Genomic DNA, 24,660 nt, shown 5'->3' with positions numbered 1-24,660 from the left:
AGCTAAACGACTACCGCCCCGTAGCACTCACTTCCGTCATCATGAAGTGCTTTGAGAGACTAGTCAAGGACCATATCACCTCCACCCTACCTGACACCCTAGACCCACTCCAATATGCTTACCGCCCGAATAGATCCACAGACGATGCAATCTCAACCACACTGCACACTGCCCTAACCCATCTGGACAAGAGGAATACCTATGTGAGAATGCTGTTCATCGACTACAGCTCGGCATTTAACACCATAGTACCCTCCAAGGTCGTCATCAAGCTCGAGACCCTGGGTCTCGACCCCGCCCTGTGCAACTGGGTACTGGACTTCCTGACGGGCTGCCCCCAGGTGGTGAGGGTAAGGAACAACATCTCCACCCCGCTGATCCTCAACACTGGGGCCCCAAGAGGGTGCGTTCTGAGCCCTTTCCTGTACTCCCTGTTCACCCACGACTGCGTGGCCACGCACGCCTCCAACTCAATCATCAAGTTTGCGGACGACACAACAGTGGTAGGCTTAATTACCAACAACGATGAGACGGCCTACAGGGAGGAGGTGAGGGCCCTCGGAGTGTGGTGTCAGGAAAATAACCTCACACTCAACATCAATAAAACTAAGAAGATGATTGTGGACTTCAGGAAACAGCAGAGGGAACACCCCCCTATCCACATCGATGGAACAGTAGTGGAGAGGGTAGTAAGTTTTAAGTTCCTCGGCGTACACATCACAGACAAACTGAATTGGTCCACCCACACAGACGGCATCGTGAAGAAGGCGCAGCAGCACCTCTTCAACCTCAGGAGGCTGAAGAAATTTGGCTTGTCACCAAAAGCACTCACAAACTTCTACAGATGCACAATCGAGAGCATCCTGGCGGGCTGTATCACCGCCTGGTACGGCAACTGCTCTGCCCACAACAGTAAGGCTCTCCAGAGGGTAGTGAGGTCTGCACAACGCATCACCGGGGGCAAACTAGCTGCCCTCCAGGACACCTACACCACCCGATGTCACAGGAAGGCCATAAAGATCATCAAGGACAACAACCACTCGAGCCACTGCCTGTTCACCCCGCTATCATCCAGAAGGCGAGGTCAGTACAGGTGCATCAAAGCAGGGACCGAGAGACTGAAAAACAGCTTCTATCTCAAGGCCATCAGACTGTTAAACAGCCACCACTAACATTGAGTGGCTGCTGCCAACACACTGACTCAACTCCAGCCACTTTAATAATGGGAATTGATGTAAAATGATGTAAAATATATCACTAGCCACTTTAAACAATGCTACCTTATATAATGTTACTTACCCTACATTATTCATCTCATATGCATACGTGTATACTGTACTCTATATCATCGACTGCATCTTTATGTAATACATGTATCTCTAGCCACTTTAACTATGCCACTTTGTTTACATACTCATCTCATATGTATATACTGTACTCGATACTATCTACTGTATCTTGCCTATGCCGCTCTGTATCATCACTCATTCATGTATCTTTATGTACATATTCTTTATCCCCTTACACTTGTGTGTATAAGGTAGTAGTATTGGAATTGTTAGTTAGATTACTTGTTGGTTATTACTGCATTGTCGGAACTAATAGCACAAGCATTTCGCTACACTCGCATTAACATCTGCTAACCATGTGTATGTGACAAATAAAATTTGATTTGATTTGACATCTCTGGAGAGACCTGAAAATAGCTGTGCAGCGACGCTCCCTATCCAACCTGACAGAGCTTGAGATGATCTGTAGAGAAGAGTGGGAGAAACTCCTCAAATACAGGTGTGCCAAGCTTGTAGCGTCATACCCAAGAAGGTTTGAGGGTGTAATCACTGCCAAAGGTGCTTCAACAAAGTGCTGAGTGAAGGGTCTGAATACTTATGTGAATATGATATTTCAGTGTTTTATTTTTAATAAATTAGCAAACATTTCTAAACCTGTATTTGCTTTTTCATTATGGAGTATTGTGTGTAGGTTGATGGGGACGGGGGGACGGGACTATTTAATCCATTTTAGAACAAGGCGGTAATGTAACAATGTGGAAAAAGTCAAGGTCTGAATAATTGCTGAATGCACTGTATATGCTAGCTTTAGAGTTATTTGGCAACTTTAATTGTGAATGACGAAGACCTTAAAAGCACGATACTGTTTTGATGATGTTTGATGTGATTATTCGATTGCATTTACATTGCTGTTAGAGGGACACGGGAGCCCTGACGACCAGGCTGACCTGATGATCGTTAGTGAGTTGGTACTATGTCCAGAGTGCATAGGAGGAGATTACCATGACTCAACAGTCACATTGAATTTGACTGTGGTCATGACTCATGACTACCAGTGTCGCGGTAATACGTTCACCTCAACAGCCCTAACTGTAACGCTGTTTCTCTCTCAGACGGTAATACAGTCACCTCAACGGCCGTAACTGTTTCTCTCTCAGACGGTAATACGGTCACCTCAATGGCCCTAACTGTTTCTCTCTCAGACGGTAATACGGTCACCTCAGCGGCCCTAACTGTAACTCTGTTTCTCTCAGACGGTAATACGGTCACCTCAGCGGCCCTATCTGTAACGCTGTTTCTCTCTCTAACGGTAATACGGTCACCTCAACAGCCCTAACTGTAACGCTGTTTCTCTCTAACGGTAATACGGTCACCTCAACGACCCTAACTGTAACGCTGTTTCTCTCAGACGGTAATACGGTCACCTCAACAGCCCTAACTGTAACGCTGTTTCCCTGTCAGACGGTAATACGGTCACCTCAACGGCCCTAACTGTAACGCTGTTTCTCTCAGACGGTAATACAGTCACCTCAATGGCCCTAACTGTTTCTCTCTAACGGTAATACTGTCACCTCAACGGCCCTAACTGTTTCTCTCAGACGGTAATACGGTCACCTCAACAGCCCTAACTGTAACGCTGTTTCTCTCTCGGACGGTAATACGGTCACCTCAATGGCCCTAACTGTTTCTCTCTAACGGTAATACTGTCACCTCAACGACCCTAACTGTTTCCCTGTCAGACGGTAATACGGTCACCTCAACGACCCTAACTGTTTCCCTGTCAGACGGTAATACGGTCACGTCAACGACCCTAACTGTTTCCCTGTCAGACGGTAATACGGTCACGTCAACGACCCTAACTGTTTCCCTGTCAGACGGTAATACGGTCACCTCAATGGCCCTAACTGTTTCCCTGTCAGACGGTAATACTGTAAGCCTGTTTCCCTGTCAGACGGTAATACTGTAAGCCCGTTTCCCTGTCAGACGGTAATACTGTAAGCCTGTTTCCCTGTCAGACGGTAATACTGTAAGCCTGTTTCCCTGTCAGACGGTAATACTGTAAGCCTGTTTCCCTGTCAGACGGTAATACTGTAAGCCTGTTTCCCTGTCAGACGGTAATACTGTAATCCTGTTTCCCTGTCAGACGGTAATACTGTCAAGTCAACGACCGTAACTGTTTCCCTGTCAGACGGTAATACGGTCACCTCAATGGCCCTAACTGTTTCCCTGTCAGACGGTAATACGGTCACCTCAATGGCCCTAACTGTTTCCCTGTCAGACGGTAATACTGTAAGCCTGTTTCCCTGTCAGACGGTAATACTGTAAGCCCGTTTCCCTGTCAGACGGTAATACTGTAAGCCTGTTTCCCTGTCAGACGGTAATACTGTAAGCCCGTTTCCCTGTCAGACGGTAATACTGTAAGCCTGTTTCCCTGTCAGACGGTAATACTGTAAGCCTGTTTCCCTGTCAGACGGTAATACTGTAATCCTGTTTCCCTGTCAGACGGTAATACTGTCACCTCAACGACCCTAACTGTTTCCCTGTCAGACGGTAATACGGTCACCTCAACGACCCTAACTGTTTCCCTGTCAGACGGTAATACGGTCACGTCAACGACCCTAACTGTTTCCCTGTCAGACGGTAATACGGTCACCTCAACGGCCCTAACTGTAACGCTGTTTCTCTCAGACGGTAATACTCTCACCTCAACGGCCCTAACTGTTTCCCTGTCAGACGGTAATACGGTCACCTCAACGGCCCTAACTGTTTCCCTGTCAGACGGTAATACTGTCACCTCAATGGCCTTAACTGTAACGCTGTTTCTCTCAGACGGTAATACGGTCACCTCAACGGCCCTAACCGTTTCTCTCTCAGACGGTAATACGGTCACCTCAACGGCCCTAACTGTAACGCTGTTTCTCTCTCAGACGGTAATACGGTCACCTCAACGGCCCTAACTGTTTCCCTGTCAGACGGTAATACGGTCACCTCAACGGCCCTAACTGTAACTCTGTTTCTCTCTAACGGTAATACGGTCACCTCAACAGCCCTAACTGTTTCCCTGTCAGACGGTAATACGGTCACCTCAACGGCCCTAACTGTTTCCCTGTCAGACGGTAATACTGTCACCTCAACGGCCCTAACTGTTTCCCTGTCAGACGGTAATACGGTCACCTCAACGGCCCTAACTGTAACGCTGTTTCTCTCTAACGGTAATACGGTCACCTCAACAGCCCTAACTGTAACGCTGTTTCTCTCTAACGGTAATACGGTCACCTCAACGGCCCTAACTGTAACGCTGTTTCTCTCTAACGGTAATACGGTCACCTCAACGACCCTAACTGTTTCCCTGTCAGACAGTAATACGGTCACCTCAACAGCCCTAACTGTTTCCCTGTCAGACAGTAATACGGTCACCTCAACGACCCTAACCGTTTCCCTGTCAGACAGTAATACGGTCACCTCAACGACCCTAACTGTTTCCCTGTCAGACGGTAATACGGTCACCTCAACGACCCTAACTGTTTCCCTGTCAGACGGTAATACGGTCACGTCAACGACCCTAACTGTTTCCCTGTCAGACGGTAATACGGTCACCTCAATGGCCCTAACTGTTTCCCTGTCAGACGGTAATACTGTAAGCCTGTTTCCCTGTCAGACGGTAATACTGTAAGCCTGTTTCCCTGTCAACGGTAATACTGTTTCCCTGTCAGACGGTAATACTGTAAGCCCGTTTCCCTGTCAGACGGTAATACTGTAAGCGTGTTTCCCTGTCAGACGGTAATACTGTAAGCGTGTTTCCTGTCAGACGGTAATACTGTAAGCCTGTTTCCCTGTCAGACGGTAATACTGTAAGCCCGTTTCCCTGTCAGACGGTAATACTGTAAGCCTGTTTCCCTGTCAGACGGTAATACTGTAAGCCTGTTTCCCTGTCAGACGGTAATACTGTAAGCCTGTTTCCCTGTCAGACGGTAATACTGTAAGCCTGTTTCCCTGTCAGACGGTAATACTGTAAGCCCGTTTCCCTGTCAGACGGTAATACTGTAAGCCCGTTTCCCTGTCAGACGGTAATACTGTAAGCGTGTTTCCCTGTCAGACGGTAATACTGTAAGCGTGTTTCCCTGTCAGACGGTAATACTGTAAGCCTGTTTCCCTGTCAGACGGTAATACTGTAAGCCCGTTTCCCTGTCAGACGGTAATACTGTAAGCCTGTTTCCCTGTCAGACGGTAATACTGTAAGCCTGTTTCCCTGTCAGACGGTAATACTGTAAGCCTGTTTCCCTGTCAGACGGTAATACTGTAAGCCTGTTTCCCTGTCAGACGGTAATACTGTAAGCGTGTTTCCCTGTCAGACGGTAATACTGTAAGCCTGTTTCCCTGTCAGATGGTAATACTGTAAGCCTGTTTCCCTGTCAGACTCCAGGAGAAGGAGAACATAAGATCATGGAGTTTATCCGCTGGGAAAACACCAAGCCTGACCACGACCCAAACACACGCCACTGTCTCTATGGCCTGGACGCTGACCTGGTGGGTGGTGTGTGTGTGTGTGTGTTTGTGTAAGAGAGATGGCACAGATGTGTATCAGGGAGGGTGTGTGATATGTATGTCTCTGGTAATTTTAGTGTCAGTTTTTTACAGTTCTCTTACTATTTACACAAACTCTGGTATGCTGTGATGTAAGGTCTGTTGTGTTAACTATGATATCTCTCACTCCTCTCCTACAGGTGATGTAAGGTCTATTGTGTAACTATGATATCTCTCACTCCTCTCCTACAGGTGATGTAAGGTCTATTGTGTAACTATGATATCTCTCACTCCTCTCCTACAGGTGATGTAAGGTCTATTGTGTAACTATGATATCTCTCACTCCTCTCCTACAGGTGATGTAAGGTCTATTGTGTAACTATGATATCTCTCACTCCTCTCCTACAGGTGATGGAAGGTCTGTTGTGTAACAATGATATCTCTCACTCCTCTCCTACAGGTGATGTAAGGTCTATTGTGTAACTATGATATCTCTCACTCCTCTCCTACAGGTGATGGAAGGTCTGTTGTGTAACTATGATATCTCTCACTCCTCTCCTACAGGTGATGTAAGGTCTGTTGTGTAACTATGATATCTCTCACTCCTCTCCTACAGGTGATGTAAGGTCTGTTGTGTAACTATGATATCTCTCACTCCTCTCCTACAGGTGATGGAAGGTCTATTGTGTAACTATGATATCTCTCACTCCTCTCCTACAGGTGATGGAAGGTCTGTTGTGTAACTATGATATCTCTCACTCCTCTCCTACAGGTGATGGAAGGTCTGTTGTGTAACTATGATATCTCTCACTCCTCTCCTACAGGTGATGGAAGGTCTGTTGTGTAACTATGATATCTCTCACTCCTCTCCTACAGGTGATGTAAGGTCTGTTGTGTAACTATGATATCTCTCACTCCTCTCCTACAGGTGATGTAAGGTCTGTTGTGTAACTATGATATCTCTCACTCCTCTCCTACAGATGATGGAAGGTCTGTTGTGTTAACTATGATATCTCTCACTCCTCTCCTACAGGTGATGGAAGGTCTGTTGTGTTAACTATGATATCTCTCACTCCTCTCCTACAGATGATGTTAGGTCTGACGAGCCATGAGCCACACTTCTCCCTACTCAGAGAAGAGGTCCGCTTTGGAGGGAAGAAAAACCAGAAAAGGTGTGTGTGTGTGTGTGTGTGTGTGTGTGTGTGTGTGTGTGTGTGTGTGTGTGTAAGACAGAGGTATAACGATGGGCACTTATTCGAAAATCTGAACGGACGTTACTATTCAATTACTTTTTTGTTCATTTTTTGGAGAAATTGCAATTACAGGCATGCACACACATAACGGGGTTCCTCAAGACCTGACACGGATCAATGCAAAACATTCACCAGAAAGATATTTAGTTCTATCAGACTTCTCTTTCACTGTTGCTGTTAGCCTAAAACTACCGGAGAACTACCGGAGAATAGCAGCATGTCTGCTGGTGTGGTAGCTTTCCTCTGCCCTCAGAATTTGCATCATTCTGATTGTTCAAGAGAGTATAAAGACATTTTTAAATGATAATATTATGTATGTACCTTTTTTTAAAAATAGAATTGACTATCCGGAAAACTGAAATGTCTTGATATTATTTTAATAGTGAAATATACTGAACAAAATTATAAACGCAACATGCACCAAAAAGAGTTATAGTTCATAACAAGGCTACTAAGCAACTTTTAAAATGTTATCTCTTACATTCTATATTTCTGAATTCCATTCTTTTTACTTTTTAGATGTGTGTATTGTTAGACATTAATGCACTGTTGGCGCAAGGAACATTTCGCTACACCTGCAATAACATTTGCTAAACATGTGTATGCGACCAATATAAGTGGCTTTGAAATATGTATTTCACATGAATGGATGGGGTGCACCCGCTTGGGAGCCAGGCCCAGCCAATCAGAATGAGTTTCTCCCCACAAAGGGGCTTCATTACAGACAGACATACTCAGAGTGACTGGTCTCAGACGATCCCACAGGTGAAGAAGCAGGATGTGGAGGTCCTGGGCTGGAGTGGTTACACATGGTCTGCGGTTGTGAGGCCGGTTGGATGTACTGCCAAATTCTTTAAAACAACATTGAAGGCAGCTTATGGTATAGAAATGATCTGGCAACAGTTTTGGTGGATATTCCTGCTGTCAGCATGCCAATTGCACACTACCTCAACTTGAGGCATCTGTGGCATTGTGTTGTGACAAAACTGCTAATTTTAGAGTGGTCTTTTATTGTCCCCATCACAAGGTGAACATGTGTAATGATCATGCTGTTTAATCAGCTTCTTAATATGCCACACCCGTCAGGTGGATGGATTATCTTGGCAAAGGAGAAATGTTCACTAACAGGAATGTGAACACATTTCCGTACATTTTAGAGAAATAGGTTTTTGTGCGTATGGAACTATTTCTGGGATCTTTTATTTCAGCTCATCAAACCTGGGAGCAACACTTGTTGCGTTTTTCTATTTTTGTTCGGTATTATTTCCAATGCCATCCCTAGTAATCAGTATGTATTGTCCTCCTGTAGAATAACTGCTCCAGAGGAGACAACCTTCCACCTACTGCACCTGTCACTATTTAGGGAGTACATAGACTACGAGTTCTCTGAAGTTAAGGTAAGACACATTCATACATTCAAATCTTGCTGGAGTGTGACCAATATAGTAGATGCAAAATAAACTCCCCTAGAAGTAATCAATTCACACTATCAGTTCTCTATGAATGGTTTGAATAACAATAAGGTCATATGATTGGTTGTTCCTTACAGTAAGATCTCATCCTGTTGGTTGTTTCTCAATAAGATCTCTTTTGATTCGTTGTTTGACAGAATAAGATCTCATTTGAGTACGACCTGGAGCGAATCATAGATGACTGGATCCTGATGGGCTTTCTTGTTGGGAATGACTTCATCCCTCATCTTCCTCATCTTCACATAAACCACGACGCCCTACCTCTTCTCTACCGCACCTACATCAGTGTGCTACCAACACTAGGAGGTGAGAACACATGGACAAGCTCATAAATTAGGGCTGACCACATTTAGTCGACTGGTTTATTGTTTGGTCAAAAGGCTGTTGGTTGACCAAGATTTTTTTTTAGTCGAGCAGTCGCAAATATATATATTTATGGCACACAAGACAGCTTTCTGATTCGCGCCTGTCTCAGTGGACTAATTCATTGCGGAGGCCGTGTGGTTGCTGCAGTCTAAGAAGAAGAGGAGTGTAACTAAGATGCACAATGAACATCTCTCTCCAGAATGCACTCTCTCCCGCCAATTCCTGCACATTCATTGTTTCATAGCTTCATTGTGTGAATAGTTTCCCCTTTGATTGTTAGTCTGTCAATTCCACATCATTTTTTTTTATCTACAGTAGTACACCTGATTATCTACGCGCACCTGATTACCCACAGAAGTAGGCCTAGGCTACCTGTCCTGCTAGCAAATTTAGGCTTATAAATGTGCCCATTTGGGGATCTGACAGTATTTCTGATTCTCTTTAATCCCCACCACTTATGAGCCGTGGAGCTTCTCAAAGTACATTTTTCTTCACCTCAAACAGCAAGGACACAAAGTCTGTTTTTTTCATCCATTGAGAATGACAATAGTTTCAGTATGTATTTGAAAAGTCTTTCCAGCTCTCTCCCTTTAGATAACCACTTGGTGTGAAAAAGAAAAATGTCATGCTCTGAACCATTGGAAATGTCATAAAATAGGCCAACCTGATGACTTCTTATCCCTTGCTCATGGCCTACAGCCGTGTCTGTCCTGAGGGCCCAGAATATTTGTAGTTGGCTAGTGCAAGCTACAGGCAGGACACCGTTGATACATTGTTACAAGGTCTTTGCAGACAGGCCATGTGTAGCCAACGTGGTTTATAGGACACTTATTTTTTATCAGGATGTTTTCTACCTGCAGGCTGCAATGTAAAAAAAAATGTGGGGCTTTATATAGGCTGTTTGTACAAGGTTGGCAATGCCAATAGAAGTTACTTTTAGATTTGTATTTTCATTTAGATAGAATTTTGATTTAACCACATGACAATGATTGAGATAGGAAGCTGTTATTCTAAATCAAATGAAACTGTTCCACGAAAATATGCACATGAAAACCATAACTGGCACGCAGATCGGTAGAAATGGTAAGATAGGTTGGCATTGCACATGAAGGTTACAGACCCCTAGTGTAACCAATTACCTTCAACTTCAGGAGAGTAATGGCAGAATCTGCTAAGGCCACAAGGAGGATGGTCGAGTACAGACAATAGACTTTGTAAAAACATTTTTATTTGATCTGGTGCTCCCTCTTGAGGCTTTGGTGTCTCATTTCATCAAACAGTGCTTTTAAAGTAGGGGTGTCAACTCATTCCATGGAGGGCCTAGTGTCTATAGCTTTTTCCTTTCAATTAAGACCTAGACAACCAGCTGAGAGGAGTTCCTTACTAATCAGGGACCTTAATTCATCAATCAAGTACAAGGGAGGAGCAAAAACCCTCAGACACTCGACCCTCCGTGGAATGAGTTTTACATGTGTGGCTTAAAGTGTCAGGCAAGTTCAGTGCATATAGTTGATGTTATTACGACACACATGGTGTGTCCATGTATGGGAAAAATAGACCTTTTAAAAATGTAGGAGACTCGATTGGTTGAAAGAAGACTTTTCGGTCAATCAAGATTTATTTGGAGTCGAGGACAGCACACACAGACACAGACACAGACACAGACACAGACACAGACACAGACACAGACACAGACACAGACACAGACACAGACACAGACACAGACACAGACACAGACACAGACACAGACACAGACACAGACAGACACAGACAGACAGACAGACAGACACAGACAGACAGACAGACAGACAGACAGACAGACAGACAGACAGACACACAGACACAGACACACACACACACACACACACACACACACACACACACACACACACACACAGAGACACAGACAGGTAAAATACACACCCGATACTGAGTTAAACTGTGTATAACATTTTACTGATAGTATAGTGAGTAATAAGCAATCAACTTCGTTGTCTCTTCTCATCATCAGGATACCTGAATGAGAATGGTCACCTGAACCTGGGTAACTTTGAGAAGTACCTAGAGAAACTGTCAGAGGTAAGAGAGACCAGCATCCACTATCAGTGTAATTTTTAAAATTACCATGCATTTCTGATTGTCAGTCTCACACTCTTTCTCACATTTGTTTCGCAATCTCTCGCTACCCTTTCTCTCTTTGTCTTCCCTCTCTACCTCTCCCTTAGTTTGACAGGGAGCACTTCAATGAGGTGTTTGTGGATCTGAAGTGGTTTGAGAGTAAGGTGGGGAACAAGTACTTGAACGAGGCAGCAGGGCTGGCAGCAGAGGAGGCTCACTGCAAGGATTCCAGGAAGAAAGACCCGGTGAGACATGACTACACACACACACACACACACACACATATTCTACAAATGCATGTATGAAGATCTTGCTGACCTGTGTGTGTGTGTGTGCAGAAAGACTCTCTGTGTCTGGCTGCGCTGGATGAGGACAGAGGCCCCAGCAGAGTTTTTGAGGAGGATGGGGAGGAAGAAGACATGTTTGAAGCAGAGTTCCGACAGTACAAGCGCACCTACTACATGACCAAGATGGGAGTGGAGGTGGTCTCAGAGTGAGTTGTATACCAAACCTTCTTACAACATTCTCAAAATATTTTCCTGCAACCTCTTACGGTTTTGAAATGCTCTTACAAATGTTTCTGGCCCCCAAGCTGGGCTGAACTTGAATGTTTTTTTTCTACTTGATAAGCAAAGATGATGGCATTGTAGAGCTGTGACTTGGGCTGTTACGGTGACTGTATTACCGCCACACCGGCAGACACCAGTCATGACTGCAGTCAGATTCCACTTGACTGAGTCACGGTAACTAGGCTTCTCCCAGACTGCCCCCTGATGCCACTGGTGGTAATTAGCAAAGATTATCAGTAGCATACCAAACTTTCTACCGGCCAGCCGCTAACGACCGGTACTCTGTGCAGCCTTTAATCACTCTGATATGAATACAGTTGAAAATCTAATCTAAGAGGCTTGGCATAGGATCACCTGTTGGGCAGTGAGAGCGAGCTCCTCATACCTGGTTGATGCATGGAATGAAATAAGTGTTCCTTAACATTTCTATAAGATATGCTATTATGTGAGAAAAATAGGATCCTTTTCAGCTTTCTAAAGGCTAGGACTACTATCTTTATTTCCTATATAAAGTTAATTGCTAATAAGCTGTATAAAGAATATATACTAAATTGATATATTCTTTCTTCAGCGTACACTTAATATGTTCCCCTGTTGATGATGTTTATTATGCATTAAGGTTGAACCAAAAGATTACATGCAACAAATAGGAAAAATGAAATACAAAACAATTAAATATGTGAAATTGAATTGAACAATAATGTATGTTGATGCTAATATTATATACAATATTCAATTGTTTCTATATAACAATAGTCTAATATATTTAATATGCCATAAACTTGTTTTTTTTAACAGTTTCACTAATTCATCCTAATTAATTTAATCATTATGACACACCCCTCAGTATTGTCATTGGTTGCACTAATTGAACTGTTTGTCTACATAAGCTGGTTCGAGGTATTCATGACATCACCCTGAAGAAGGCACAGTGATGCCCAAACGTTGGGAAATACCCAATAACTTACTGGGACTTTATATATGGAGTGAGCCACTCTTCATTTGTTGTAGTTTATTTGCTGTTAGTCAGCACCTTCACACAAACACACTTTTCTGGGTGTGCGCCAGCTGATGTTTTTTATTCTTTAGACGTGCCTAAAATACATAATGGATTTAGTGTGATGGTGTAGGATATATAAAATGGATTTAGTGTGATGGTGAAGGCCATATTAAATGGATTTGATTTGATTTGATTTAGTGTGATGGTGAAGGATATATTAAATTGATTTATTGTGATGGTGTAGGCTATATTAAATGGTTTAGGCTATATTAAATGGATTTAGTATGATGGTGTAGGCTATATTAAATGGATTTATTGTGATGGTGTAGGCTATATTAAATGCATTTAGTGTGATGGTGTAGGCTATATTAAATGGATTTAGTGTGATGGTGTAGGCTATATTAAATGGATTTAGTGTGATGCTGTAGGCTATATTAAATGGTTTAGGCTATATTAAATGGATTTAGTATGATAGTGTAGGCTATATTAAATGGATTTAGTGTGATGCTGTAGGCTATATTAAATGGTATATTAAATGGTATTAGGCTATATTAAATGGATTTAGTATGATGCTGTAGGCTATATTAAATGGTTTTAGGCTATATTAAATGGATTTAGTATGATGCTGTAGGCTATATTAAATGGATTTAGTGTGATGGTGTAGGCTATATTAAATGGTTTAGGCTATATTAAATGGATTTAGTATGATGGCGTAGGCTATATTAAATGGATTTAGTATGGTGGTGTAGGCTATATTAAATGGATTTAGTGTGATGCTGTAGGCTATATTAATAATATAATAATAATAATATATGCCATTTAGCTGACGCTTTTATCCAAAGCGACTTACAGTCATGTGTGCATACATTCTACGTATGGGTGGTCCCGGGAATCGAACCCACTACCCTGGCGTTACAAGCGCCATGCTCTACCAACTGAGCCACAGAAGGACCACATTAAATCGTATATTAAATGGTTTAGGCTATATTAAATGGATTTAGTGTGATGGTGTAGGCTATATTAAATGGATTTAGTGTGATGGTGTAGGCTATATTAAATGGATTTAGTGTGGTGGTGTAGGCTATATTAAATGGATTTAGTGTGGTGGTGTAGGCTATATTAAATGGATTTAGTGTGATGGTGTAGGCTATATTAAATGGATTTAGTGTGATGCTGTAGGCTATATTAAATGGTTTAGGCTATATTAAATGGATTTAGTATGATGGTGTAGGCTATATTAAATGGATTTAGTGTGATGCTGTAGGCTATATTAAATGGTATATTAAATGGTTTTAGGCTATATTAAATGGATTTAGTGTGATTCTGTAGGCTATATTAAATGGTTTTAGGCTATATTAAATGGATTTAGTATGATGCTGTAGGCCAGGGGTGTCAAAGTCAAATGGACGGAGGGCCAAATAAAAAATTTAGCTACAAGCCGAGGGCCGGACTGTTCGAATGTTCATTGAAATTTTTTTAAATGACGCATATAGTCTAGTGAACCTAATTGAACCTACTGAAAACCTAACAAATATATTCCAATATGATCAGATAAATAAAGCAATATTTTCTTATGGCTCTGTCAGTAATCTTTAATTTTCAACAGACACAAAAGACAAATTTCCTTTATAAAAATCCCCATAACATGAACATTAAATGAAAGAAACCGGTATTCAAGGCACCATCAGTAGCCTATATTTTCTATTTTAGCAAAAGTGGGCTAAATTTACTTCAAAGAAAAAAACAATAATAGCAATTTTCTATCATCCACTCAACTGAAATATTTTTAAAATATAATTGGATTGAAATACAATAAAATAAAGTGCAAAAATCTATTAATCAAAAACAACACTTTGTTTAAGGAGAAGTAACATGCAGTGAAAACAAATATTAAACTTTAACTTTTAAACTTGAACTGAGTAAAAACTCTAAATATGTGATTGCACAGTAATGTTCACTTGTTTGAGGTTGAGGGTGATACTTGGTGGTGTCCCATCTTTTCCACAAGTTCATCAATGTTCGGGGTAAGGCTCTGAGCTGAGGAAATCCTCAGAATTGAGTGGAGGTGTTCAGCAGTAAGTCGACTTCTGTGTGATGTTTTGTTCAAGTTCATCAAAGAAAACAGTTGTTCACACAGGTATGTGCTGCCAAACATAGACAACGTTTGAGCAGCCTGGATGCGCAGCTGGGGCATTGTGTCGGGGAGGAAACGGGCGAACTCCGCAGCACCCACTGCCGCATATTTTGCCCTCAGTGCATCATTGCATTGGAGGTCAATCAACTCCATTTGGAGGTTTGGTGGTGAGCTTTCCACGTCAACAGCAAATGGGTTACCGAGCAGTTCCAACCTGCTTTTTTGTGCTTCAAAGTCAGCAAATCGGCGTCGAAAGTCAGCGGCAAGCATACCTATTTTATCAGCCAACTGTGCGCTCGGGAACGCACTGGTAGAGAGCTTCTCTTTCATGGTCTGGCAGCTGGGAAAGTGGCTCAAATTTTCTTTCCGCATCTGCGTCTCCCACAGAGTCAGTTTGGTTTTAAATGCCTTCACTGTACTGTACATATCAGAGATGACACGATCCCGACCCTGCAGCTGCAAGTTCATTGCATTCAGATGACTCGTAATGTCACACAGAAAAGCCATTTCACACAGAAACATTTCGTCTCGGAGTTGTGTTGTGTCTTTCCCTTTGCTGTCCAAGAACAGACAAATCTCCTCACGAAGCTCGAAACATCTTTGAAGCACCTTTCCCTGGCTTAGCCATCGCACCTCTGTGTGATAAGGCAAATCACCATGCTCCGTTTCTAACTCCGTCAGAAATGCCTTGAACTGGCGGTGATTCAAACCTTTGGCTCTGATAAAGTTAACTGTGCGCGTGATGATGCTCATTACATGCTCCATTTTCAAGGCTTTACCGCACAACGCTTCCTGGTGTATGATACAATGATAAGCTGTCAGCTCACCTGTCGCGTTTTCCTCTTGCATCTTTTCCCGTATCTTCGCCACCAGTCCGCTCCTGTGTCCACACATCGCAGGTGCTCCGTCGGTTGTCAAACCCACGAGTTTTTCCCAAGGCAGCTCCATCTCATTTACACATCTTGACACCTCTTCATACAAATCATGCCCCGTAGTTGTGCCATGCATAGGACGTAAAGCCAAAAACTCCTCTGTCACGCTTAGGCTGGAGTCCACTCCGCGGATGAAAATTGACAACTGGGCAATGTCAGAAATGTCGGTGCTCTCATCCACAGCCAAGGAATATGCAATGAAATCTTTTCCCTTTTTCACAAGCTGCTCTTTTAGATTGATGGACAACTGGTCTACTCTCTCGGCAATGGTGTTTCTGCTCAGACTCACATTTAAAAAGAGTTGCCTTTTTTCTGGGCAAACTTCGTCACAAACTTTAATCATGCAGTTTTTGATGAAATCCCCCTCCGTAAATGGCCGGGCTGATTTAGCGATCTCTTCTGCCAAAATAAAACTGGCCTTTAATTCCTCTGCCTTTTGTAGCCTTTGTTCCATGTCCATATTCTTGTTTTTGTCCGCGTGTTTCGTTTCATAATGTCGTCTCAGATTATACTCTTTCAGTACCGCCACACTTTCTCCACACAGAAGACACACAGGTTTTCCAGCTACCTCCGTGAACAAATACTCCGACTCCCACCTTGTTTGAAACCCCCGGTTCTCAGTGTCCACCTTCCGTTTTGCCATTTTTGATGGGTATCTGAAAGTTAATTTTACTGTGATGCTGACAACTGCTGTGCCAATAAATATTGAAATGAAGCAGCCTACTGCTCGGTGCGTCACCGTTGCATTGTGGGAAATGTAGTATTGGTGCGTGTAAAAGATCTGCGGGCTGCCGGCTTGCTGCGGTCTGCGGGCCGGTTCTAATAATAAATCAAGATCATCCCAGGGGCCGTAAAAAACCTTCTCGCGGGCCGGATGTGGCCCGCGGGCCTTGACTCTGACATATGTGCTGTAGGCTATATCAAATGGTATATTAAATGGTTTTAGGCTATATTAAATGGATTTAGTGTGATGGTGTAGGCTATATTAAATGGATTTAGTATGATGGTGTAGGCTATATTAAATGGATTTAGTATGATGGTGTAGGCTATATTAAATGGATTTAGTGTGATGCTGTAGGCTATATTAAATGGTATATTAAATGGTTTTAGGCTATATTAAATGGATTTAGTGTGATGCTGTAGGCTATATTAAATGGTATATTAAATGGTTTTAGGCTATATTAAATGGATTTAGTATGATGCTGTAGGCTATATTAAATGGTATATTAAATGGTTTTAGGCTATATTAAATGGATTTAGTGTGATGCTGTAGGCTATATTAAATGGTATATTAAATGGTTTTAGGCTATATTAAATGGATTTAGTATGATGCTGTAGGCTATATTAAATGGTATATTAAATGGTTTTAGGCTATATTAAATGGATTTAGTGTGATGCTGTAGGCTATATGAAATGGATTTAGTGTGATGCTGTAGGCTATATTAAATGGATTTAGTGTGATGCTGTAGGCTATATTAAATGGATTTAGTGTGATGCTGTAGGCTATATTAAATGGATTTAGTATGATGCTGTAGGCTATATTAAATGGATTTAGTATGATGGTGTAGGCTATATTACATGGATTTAGTGTGATGCTGTAGGCTATATTAAATGGTATATTAAATGGTTTTAGGCTATATTAAATGGATTTAGTATGATGCTGTAGGCTATATTAAATGGATTTAGTATGATGGTGTAGGCTATATTAAATGTATTTAGTGTGATGCTGTAGGCTATATTAAATGGTATATTAAATGGTTTTAGGCTATATTAAATGGATTTAGTATGATGCTGTAGGCTATATTAAATGGTATATTAAATGGTTTTAGGCTATATTAAATGGATTTAGTATGATGCTGTAGGCTATATTAAATGGTATATTAAATGGTTTTAGGCTATATTAAATGGATTTAGTATGATGGTGTAGGCTATATTAAATGGATTTAGTGTGATGCTGTAGGCTATATTAAATGGTATATTAAATGGTTTTAGGCTATATTAAATGGATTTAGTATGATGCTGTAGGCTATATTAAATGGTATATTAAATGGTTTTAGGCTATATTAAATGGATTTAGTATGATGCTGTAGGCTATATTAAATGGATTTAGTGTGATGGTGTAGGCTATATTAAATGGTTTAGGCTATATTAAATGGATTTAGTATGATGGCGTAGGCTATATTAAATGGATTTAGTATGGTGGTGTAGGCTATATTAAATGGATTTAGTGTGATGCTGTAGGCTATATTAAATCGTATATTAAATGGTTTAGGCTATATTAAATGGATTTAGTGTGATGGTGTAGCCTATATTAAATGGATTTAGTGTGATGGTGTAGGCTATATTAAATGGATTTAGTGTGATGCTGTAGGCTATATTAAATGGTTTAGGCTATATTAAATGGATTTAGTATGATGGTGTAGGCTATATTAAATGGATTTAGTGTGATGCTGTAGGCTATATTAAATGGTATATTAAATGGTTTTAGGCTATATTACATGGATTTAGTATGATGCTGTAGGCTATATTAAATGGTATATTAAATGGTTTTAGGCTATATTAAATGGATTTAGTATGATGCTGTAGGCTATATTAAATGGATTTAGTGTGATGCTGTAGGCTATATTAAATGGTATATTAAATGGTTTTAGGCTATATTACATGGATCTAGTATGATGCTGTAGGCTATATTAAATGGATTTAGTATGATGGTGTAGGCTATATTAAATGGATTTAGTGTGATGCTGTAGGCTATATTAAATGGTATATTAAATGGTTTTAGGCTATATTAAATGGATTTAGTATGATGCTGTAGGCTATATTAAATGGATTTAGTGTGATGCGATGCTATATTAACTGGATTTAGTGTGATGCTGTAGGCTATATTAAATGGTATATTAAATGGTTTTAGGCTATATTAAATGGATTTAGTATGATGCTGTAGGCTATATTAAATGGATTTAGTGTGATGCTGTAGGCTATATTAAATGGTATATTAAATGGTTTTAGGCTATATTAAATGGATTTAGTGTGATTCTGTAGGCTATATTAAATGGTATATTAAATGGTTTTAGGCTATATTAAATGGATTTAGTATGATGCTGTAGGCTATATTAAATGGTATATTAAATGGTTTTAGGCTATATTAAATGGATTTAGTGTGATGGTGTAGGCTATATTAAATGGATTTAGTATGATGGTGTAGGCTATATTAAACGGATTTAGTATGATGGTGTAGGCTATATTAAATGGATTTAGTGTGATGCTGTAGGCTATATTAAATGGTATATTAAATGGTTTTAGGCTATATTAAATGGATTTAGTATGATGCTGCAGGCTATATTAAATGGATTTAGTGTGATGCTGTAGGCTATATTAAATGGATTTAGTGTGATGCTGTAGGCTATATTAAATGGTTTTAGTGTGATGCTGTAGGCTATATTAAATGGATTTAGTATGATGCTGTAGGCTATTAAATGGATTTAGTATGATGGTGTAGGCTATATTAAATGGATTTAGTGTGATGGTGTAGGCTATATTAAATGGTTTAGGCTATATTAAATGGATTTAGTATGATGGCGTAGGCTATATTAAATGGATTTAGTATGGTGGTGTAGGCTATATTAAATGGATTTAGTGTGATGCTGTAGGCTATATTAAATCGTATATTAAATGGTTTAGGCTATATTAAATGGATTTAGTGTGATGGTGTAGCCTATATTAAATGGATTTAGTGTGATGGTGTAGGCTATATTAAATGGATTTAGTGTGATGCTGTAGGCTATATTAAATGGTTTAGGCTATATTAAATGGATTTAGTATGATGGTGTAGGCTATATTAAATGGATTTAGTGTGATGCTGTAGGCTATATTAAATGGTATATTAAATGGTTTTAGGCTATATTACATGGATTTAGTATGATGCTGTAGGCTATATTAAATGGTATATTAAATGGTTTTAGGCTATATTAAATGGATTTAGTATGATGCTGTAGGCTATATTAAATGGATTTAGTGTGATGCTGTAGGCTATATTAAATGGTATATTAAATGGTTTTAGGCTATATTACATGGATCTAGTATGATGCTGTAGGCTATATTAAATGGATTTAGTATGATGGTGTAGGCTATATTAAATGGATTTAGTGTGATGCTGTAGGCTATATTAAATGGTATATTAAATGGTTTTAGGCTATATTAAATGGATTTAGTATGATGCTGTAGGCTATATTAAATGGATTTAGTGTGATGCGATGCTATATTAACTGGATTTAGTGTGATGCTGTAGGCTATATTAAATGGTATATTAAATGGTTTTAGGCTATATTAAATGGATTTAGTATGATGCTGTAGGCTATATTAAATGGATTTAGTGTGATGCTGTAGGCTATATTAAATGGTATATTAAATGGTTTTAGGCTATATTAAATGGATTTAGTGTGATTCTGTAGGCTATATTAAATGGTATATTAAATGGTTTTAGGCTATATTAAATGGATTTAGTATGATGCTGTAGGCTATATTAAATGGTATATTAAATGGTTTTAGGCTATATTAAATGGATTTAGTGTGATGGTGTAGGCTATATTAAATGGATTTAGTATGATGGTGTAGGCTATATTAAACGGATTTAGTATGATGGTGTAGGCTATATTAAATGGATTTAGTGTGATGCTGTAGGCTATATTAAATGGTATATTAAATGGTTTTAGGCTATATTAAATGGATTTAGTATGATGCTGCAGGCTATATTAAATGGATTTAGTGTGATGCTGTAGGCTATATTAAATGGATTTAGTGTGATGCTGTAGGCTATATTAAATGGTTTTAGTGTGATGCTGTAGGCTATATTAAATGGATTTAGTATGATGCTGTAGGCTATTAAATGGATTTAGTATGATGGTGTAGGCTATATTAAATGGATTTAGTGTGATGCTGTAGGCTATATTAAATGGTATATTAAATGGTTTTAGGCTATATTAAATGGATTTAGTATGATGCTGTAGGCTATATTAAATGGATTTAGTATGATGGTGTAGGCTATATTAAATGGATTTAGTGTGATGCTGTAGGCTATATTAAATGGTATATTAAATGGTTTTAGGCTATATTAAATGGATTTAGTATGATGCTGTAGGCTATATTAAATGGTATATTAAATGGTTTTAGGCTATATTAAATGGATTTAGTATGATGGTGTAGGCTATATTAAATGGATTTAGTGTGATGCTGTAGGCTATATTAAATGGTATATTAAATGGTTTTAGGCTATATTAAATGGATTTAGTATGATGCTGTAGGCTATATTAAATGGATGTATTAGACTTTTTAAAATGTAGATGTTCCAAAGTTTTTTTTTTTTGTATTATTGTTTTCAGTGAGTTTCTAGCCAACCAGGCGTTGTGCTATGTGGAGGGAATCCAGTGGATCCTACATTACTACTACCATGGAGTCCAATCCTGGAGCTGGTAGGTTCCTCTCCCCTCTCTCCTCTCTCTCCTGTATCCTCTCTCTCTCCTGTATCCTCTCTCTCTCCTGTATCCTCTCTCTCCCTCTCTCCTGTATCCTCTCTCTCTCTCCTGTATCCTCTCAAATTCAAGCTGCTTTATTGGCATGAAAAACATTGTGTCAATATTGCCAAAGCAACAATGTATACAATATACATTGTAACAAAATTATAAATGATAGCAAATAATAATATCAAATGGTAGTAAATAGTAATACAAAATTAAATACAAAAATAATAACAATAAAATCTCTCTCTCTGTCTCTCTCCTGTATCCTCTCTCTCTCTCTCTCTCTCTCTCCTGTATCCTCTCGCTCTCTCTCTCTCTCTCTCTCTCTCTCTCCTGTATCCTCTCGCTCTCTCTCTCTCTCTCTCTCTCTCTCTCCTGTATCCTCTCGCTCTCTCTCTCTCTCTCTCTCTCTCTCTCTCTCTCTCTCTCTCTCTCTCTCTCTCTCTCTCTCCTGTATCCTCTCGCTCTCTCTCTCTCTCTCTCTCCTGTATCCTCTCGCTCTCTCTCTCTCCTGTATCCTCTCGCTCTCTCTCTCTCCTGTATCCTCTCGCTCTCTCTCTCTCCTGTATCCTCTCGCTCTCTCTCTCTCTCTCTCTCTCTCCTGTATCCTCTCTCTCTCTCTCTCTCTCTCTCTCCTGTATCCTCTCGCTCTCTCTCTCTCTCTCTCTCTGTATCCTCTCGCTCTCTCTCTCTCTCTCTCTCTCTGTATCCTCTCGCTCTCTCTCTCTCTCTCTCTCCTGTATCCTCTCGCTCTCTCTCTCTCTCTCTCTCCTGTATCCTCTCGCTCTCTCTCTCTCTCTCTCTCCTGTATCCTCTCGCTCTCTCTCTCTCTCTCTCTCCTGTATCCTCTCGCTCTCTCTCTCTCTCTCTCTCCTGTATCCTCTCGCTCTCTCTCTCTCTCTCTCTCTCTCCTTTATCCTCTCGCTCTCTCTCTCTCTCTCTCTCCTTTATCCTCTCGCTCTCTCTCTCTCTCTCTCTCCTTTATCCTCTCGCTCTCTCTCTCTCTCTCTCTCCTTTATCCTCTCGCTCTCTCTCTCTCTCTCTCTCCTGTATCCTCTCGCTCTCTCTCTCTCTCTCCTGTATCCTCTCTCTCTCTCTCTCTCTCTCTCTCTCTCTCTCTCTCTCTCCTGTATTCTCTCTCTCCTGTATCGCCTCTCTCTCTCCCGTATCCTCTCTCTCCTGTATCGCCTCTCTCTCTCCCGTATCCCCCCTCTCTCCCGTATCCTCCCCTCTCTCTCTCTCTCTCTCCCGTATCCCCCCTCTCTCTCCCGTATCCCCTCTCTCTCTCTCTCCCGTATCCCCCCCCGTCTCTCTCTCTCTCTCTCTCTCTCTCTCTCTCTCTCTCTCTCTCTCTCTCTCTCTCTCTCTCTCTCTCTCTCTCTCTCTCTCTCTCGTATCCCCTCTCTCTCTCTCTCTCCCGTATCCTCCCGTATCCCCTCTCTCTCTCTCTCTCTCTCTCCTGTATCCTCTCGCTCTCTCTCTCTCTCTCTCCTGTATCCTCTCGCTCTCTCTCTCTCTCCCGTATCCCCCCTCTCTCTCCCGTATCCCCTCTCTCTCTCTCTCTCTCCCGTATTCTCTCTCTCCCGTATTCTCTCTCTCTCTCTCTCTCTCCTGTTCTCTCTCTCTCTCTCTCTCTCTCTCTCTCTCTCTCTCTCTCTCTCTCTCTCCCTCTCTCTCTCTCTCTCTCTCTCTCTCTCTCTGTTCTCTCTCTCTCTCTCTCTCTCTCTCTCTCTCTCTCTCTCTCTCCTGTTCTCTCTCTCTCTCTCTCTCTGTTCTCTCTCTCTCTCTCTCTCCTGTTCTCTCTCTCTCTCTCTCTCCTGTTCTCTCTCTCTCTCTCTCTCCTGTTCTCTCTCTCTCTCTCTCTCTCTCTCTCTGTTCTCTCTCTCTCTCTCTCTCTCCTGTTCTCTCTCTCTCTCTCTCTCTCTCTGTTCTCTCTCTCTCTCTCTCTCTCTCTCTCTCTCTCTCTCTCTCTCTCTGTTCTCTCTCTCTCTCTCTCTCTCTCTCTCTCCTGTTCTCTCTCTCTCTCTCTCTCTCTCTCTCTCTCCTGTTCTCTCTCTCTCTCTCTCTCTCTCTCTCTCCTGTTCTCTCTCTCTCTCTCTCTCTCTCTCTCTCTGTTCTCTCTCTCTCTCTCTCCTGTTCTCTCTCTCTCTCTCTCTCTCTCTCTCTCCTGTTCTCTCTCTCTCTCTCTCTCTCTCTCTCCTGTTCTCTCTCTCTCTCCTGTTCTCTCTCTCTCTCCTGTTCTCTCTCTCCTGTATCCTCTCGCTCTCTCTCTCTCTCTCCCCTATCCTCTCTCTCTCTCCCGTATCCCCCTTTCTCTCCCGTATCCCCTCTCTCTCTCTCTCTCTCCTGTATCCCCTCTCTCTCTCTCTCTCCTGTATCCCCTCTCTCTCTCTCTCTCCTGTATCCCCTCTCTCTCTCTCTCCTGTATCCCCTCTCTCTCTCTCTCTCTCTCTCTCCCATATCCCCCTCTCTCTCTCTCTCTCTCGTGTCCCCCTCTCTCTCTCTCTCTCTCTCTCGTATCCCCCTCTCTCTCTCTCTCTCTCGTATCCCTCTCTCTCTCTCTCTCTCTCTCTCTCTCTCTCTCTCTCTCTCTCTCTCTCTCTCTCTCTCCCTCCCGTATCCTCTCTCTCTCTCTCTCCCCTCCCGTATCCTCTCTCTCTCTCTCTCCTCCCTCCCGTATCCTCTCTCTCTCTCTCTCTCCCTCCCGTATCCTCTCTCTCTCTCCCGTATCCTCTCTCTCTCTCTCTCTCGTATCCCCTCTCTCTCTCTCTCTCTCCCGTATCCCCTCTCTCTCTCTCTCTCTCGTACCCCCTCTCTCTCTCTCTCTCTCTCTCTCTCTCTCTCGTATTCTCTCTCTCTCTCTCTCTCTCTCGTATCCTCTCTCTCTCTCTCTCGTATCGTCTCTCCCTCTCTCGTATCCTCTCTCTCTCCCGTATCCCCCTCTCTCTCTCTCTCTCTCTCTCTCTCTCTCTCTCTCTCTCTCTCTCCCGTATCCCCTTTCTCTCTCTCTCTCTCTCCCTCTCTCTCTCTCTCTCTCCCGTATCCTCTCTCTCTCTCTCCCGTATCCTCTCTCTCTCTCTCCCGTATCCTCTCTCTCTCTCTCCCCTCTCTCTCTCCCCGTATCCCCTCTTTCTCTCTCTCCCGTATCCCCCCTCTCTCTCTCTCCCGTATCCCCCCTCTCTCTCTCTCTCTCTCTCCCGTATCCCCCCTCTCTCTCTCTCTCTCTCTCTCTCCCGTATCCCCCCTCTCTCTCTCTCTCCCGTATTCCCTCTCTCTCCCGTATTCCCTCTCTCTCTCTCTCTCTCCCATATTCCCTCTCTCTCTCTCTCTCTCTCTCTCCCGTATCCCCCCTCTCTCTCTCTCTCTCTCCCGTATCCCTCTCTCTCTCTCTCTCTCTCTCTCTCTCTCTCCCCCGTCTCCCCTCTCTCTCTCTCTCTCGTATCCCCTCTCTCTCTCTCTCTCCCTATCCCTCTCTCTCTCTCTCTCC

At 41.9% G+C, this 24,660-nt stretch overlaps 1 protein-coding gene across 5 annotated transcripts in view; it reads left to right on the top strand.

Moving 5' to 3' along the window:
• The window catches only part of xrn1 (5'-3' exoribonuclease 1), a 69,831-nt gene that overhangs the window by 4,452 nt on the left and 40,719 nt on the right, over positions 1-24,660 (top strand). For all 5 annotated transcript variants that reach the window (XM_052463568.1, XM_052463570.1, XM_052463567.1 and 2 more), the window contains exons 5-12: positions 5,706-5,816; positions 6,900-6,985; positions 8,376-8,463; positions 8,676-8,844; positions 10,916-10,983; positions 11,130-11,267; positions 11,361-11,515; positions 21,036-21,125. In XM_052463568.1, the coding sequence (XP_052319528.1) occupies positions 5,706-5,816; positions 6,900-6,985; positions 8,376-8,463; positions 8,676-8,844; positions 10,916-10,983; positions 11,130-11,267; positions 11,361-11,515; positions 21,036-21,125 (905 nt within the window). The remainder of the gene's footprint in view (positions 1-5,705; positions 5,817-6,899; positions 6,986-8,375; positions 8,464-8,675; positions 8,845-10,915; positions 10,984-11,129; positions 11,268-11,360; positions 11,516-21,035; positions 21,126-24,660) is intronic.

The sequence above is a fragment of the Oncorhynchus keta genome, chromosome 15 (assembly GCF_023373465.1).
Source record: "Oncorhynchus keta strain PuntledgeMale-10-30-2019 chromosome 15, Oket_V2, whole genome shotgun sequence".
Classification (NCBI taxonomy): Eukaryota; Metazoa; Chordata; class Actinopteri; order Salmoniformes; family Salmonidae; genus Oncorhynchus; species Oncorhynchus keta.
The sequence above is the reverse complement of the archived record's forward strand: the minus strand, read 5'-3'. Positions and strand labels throughout refer to the sequence as shown.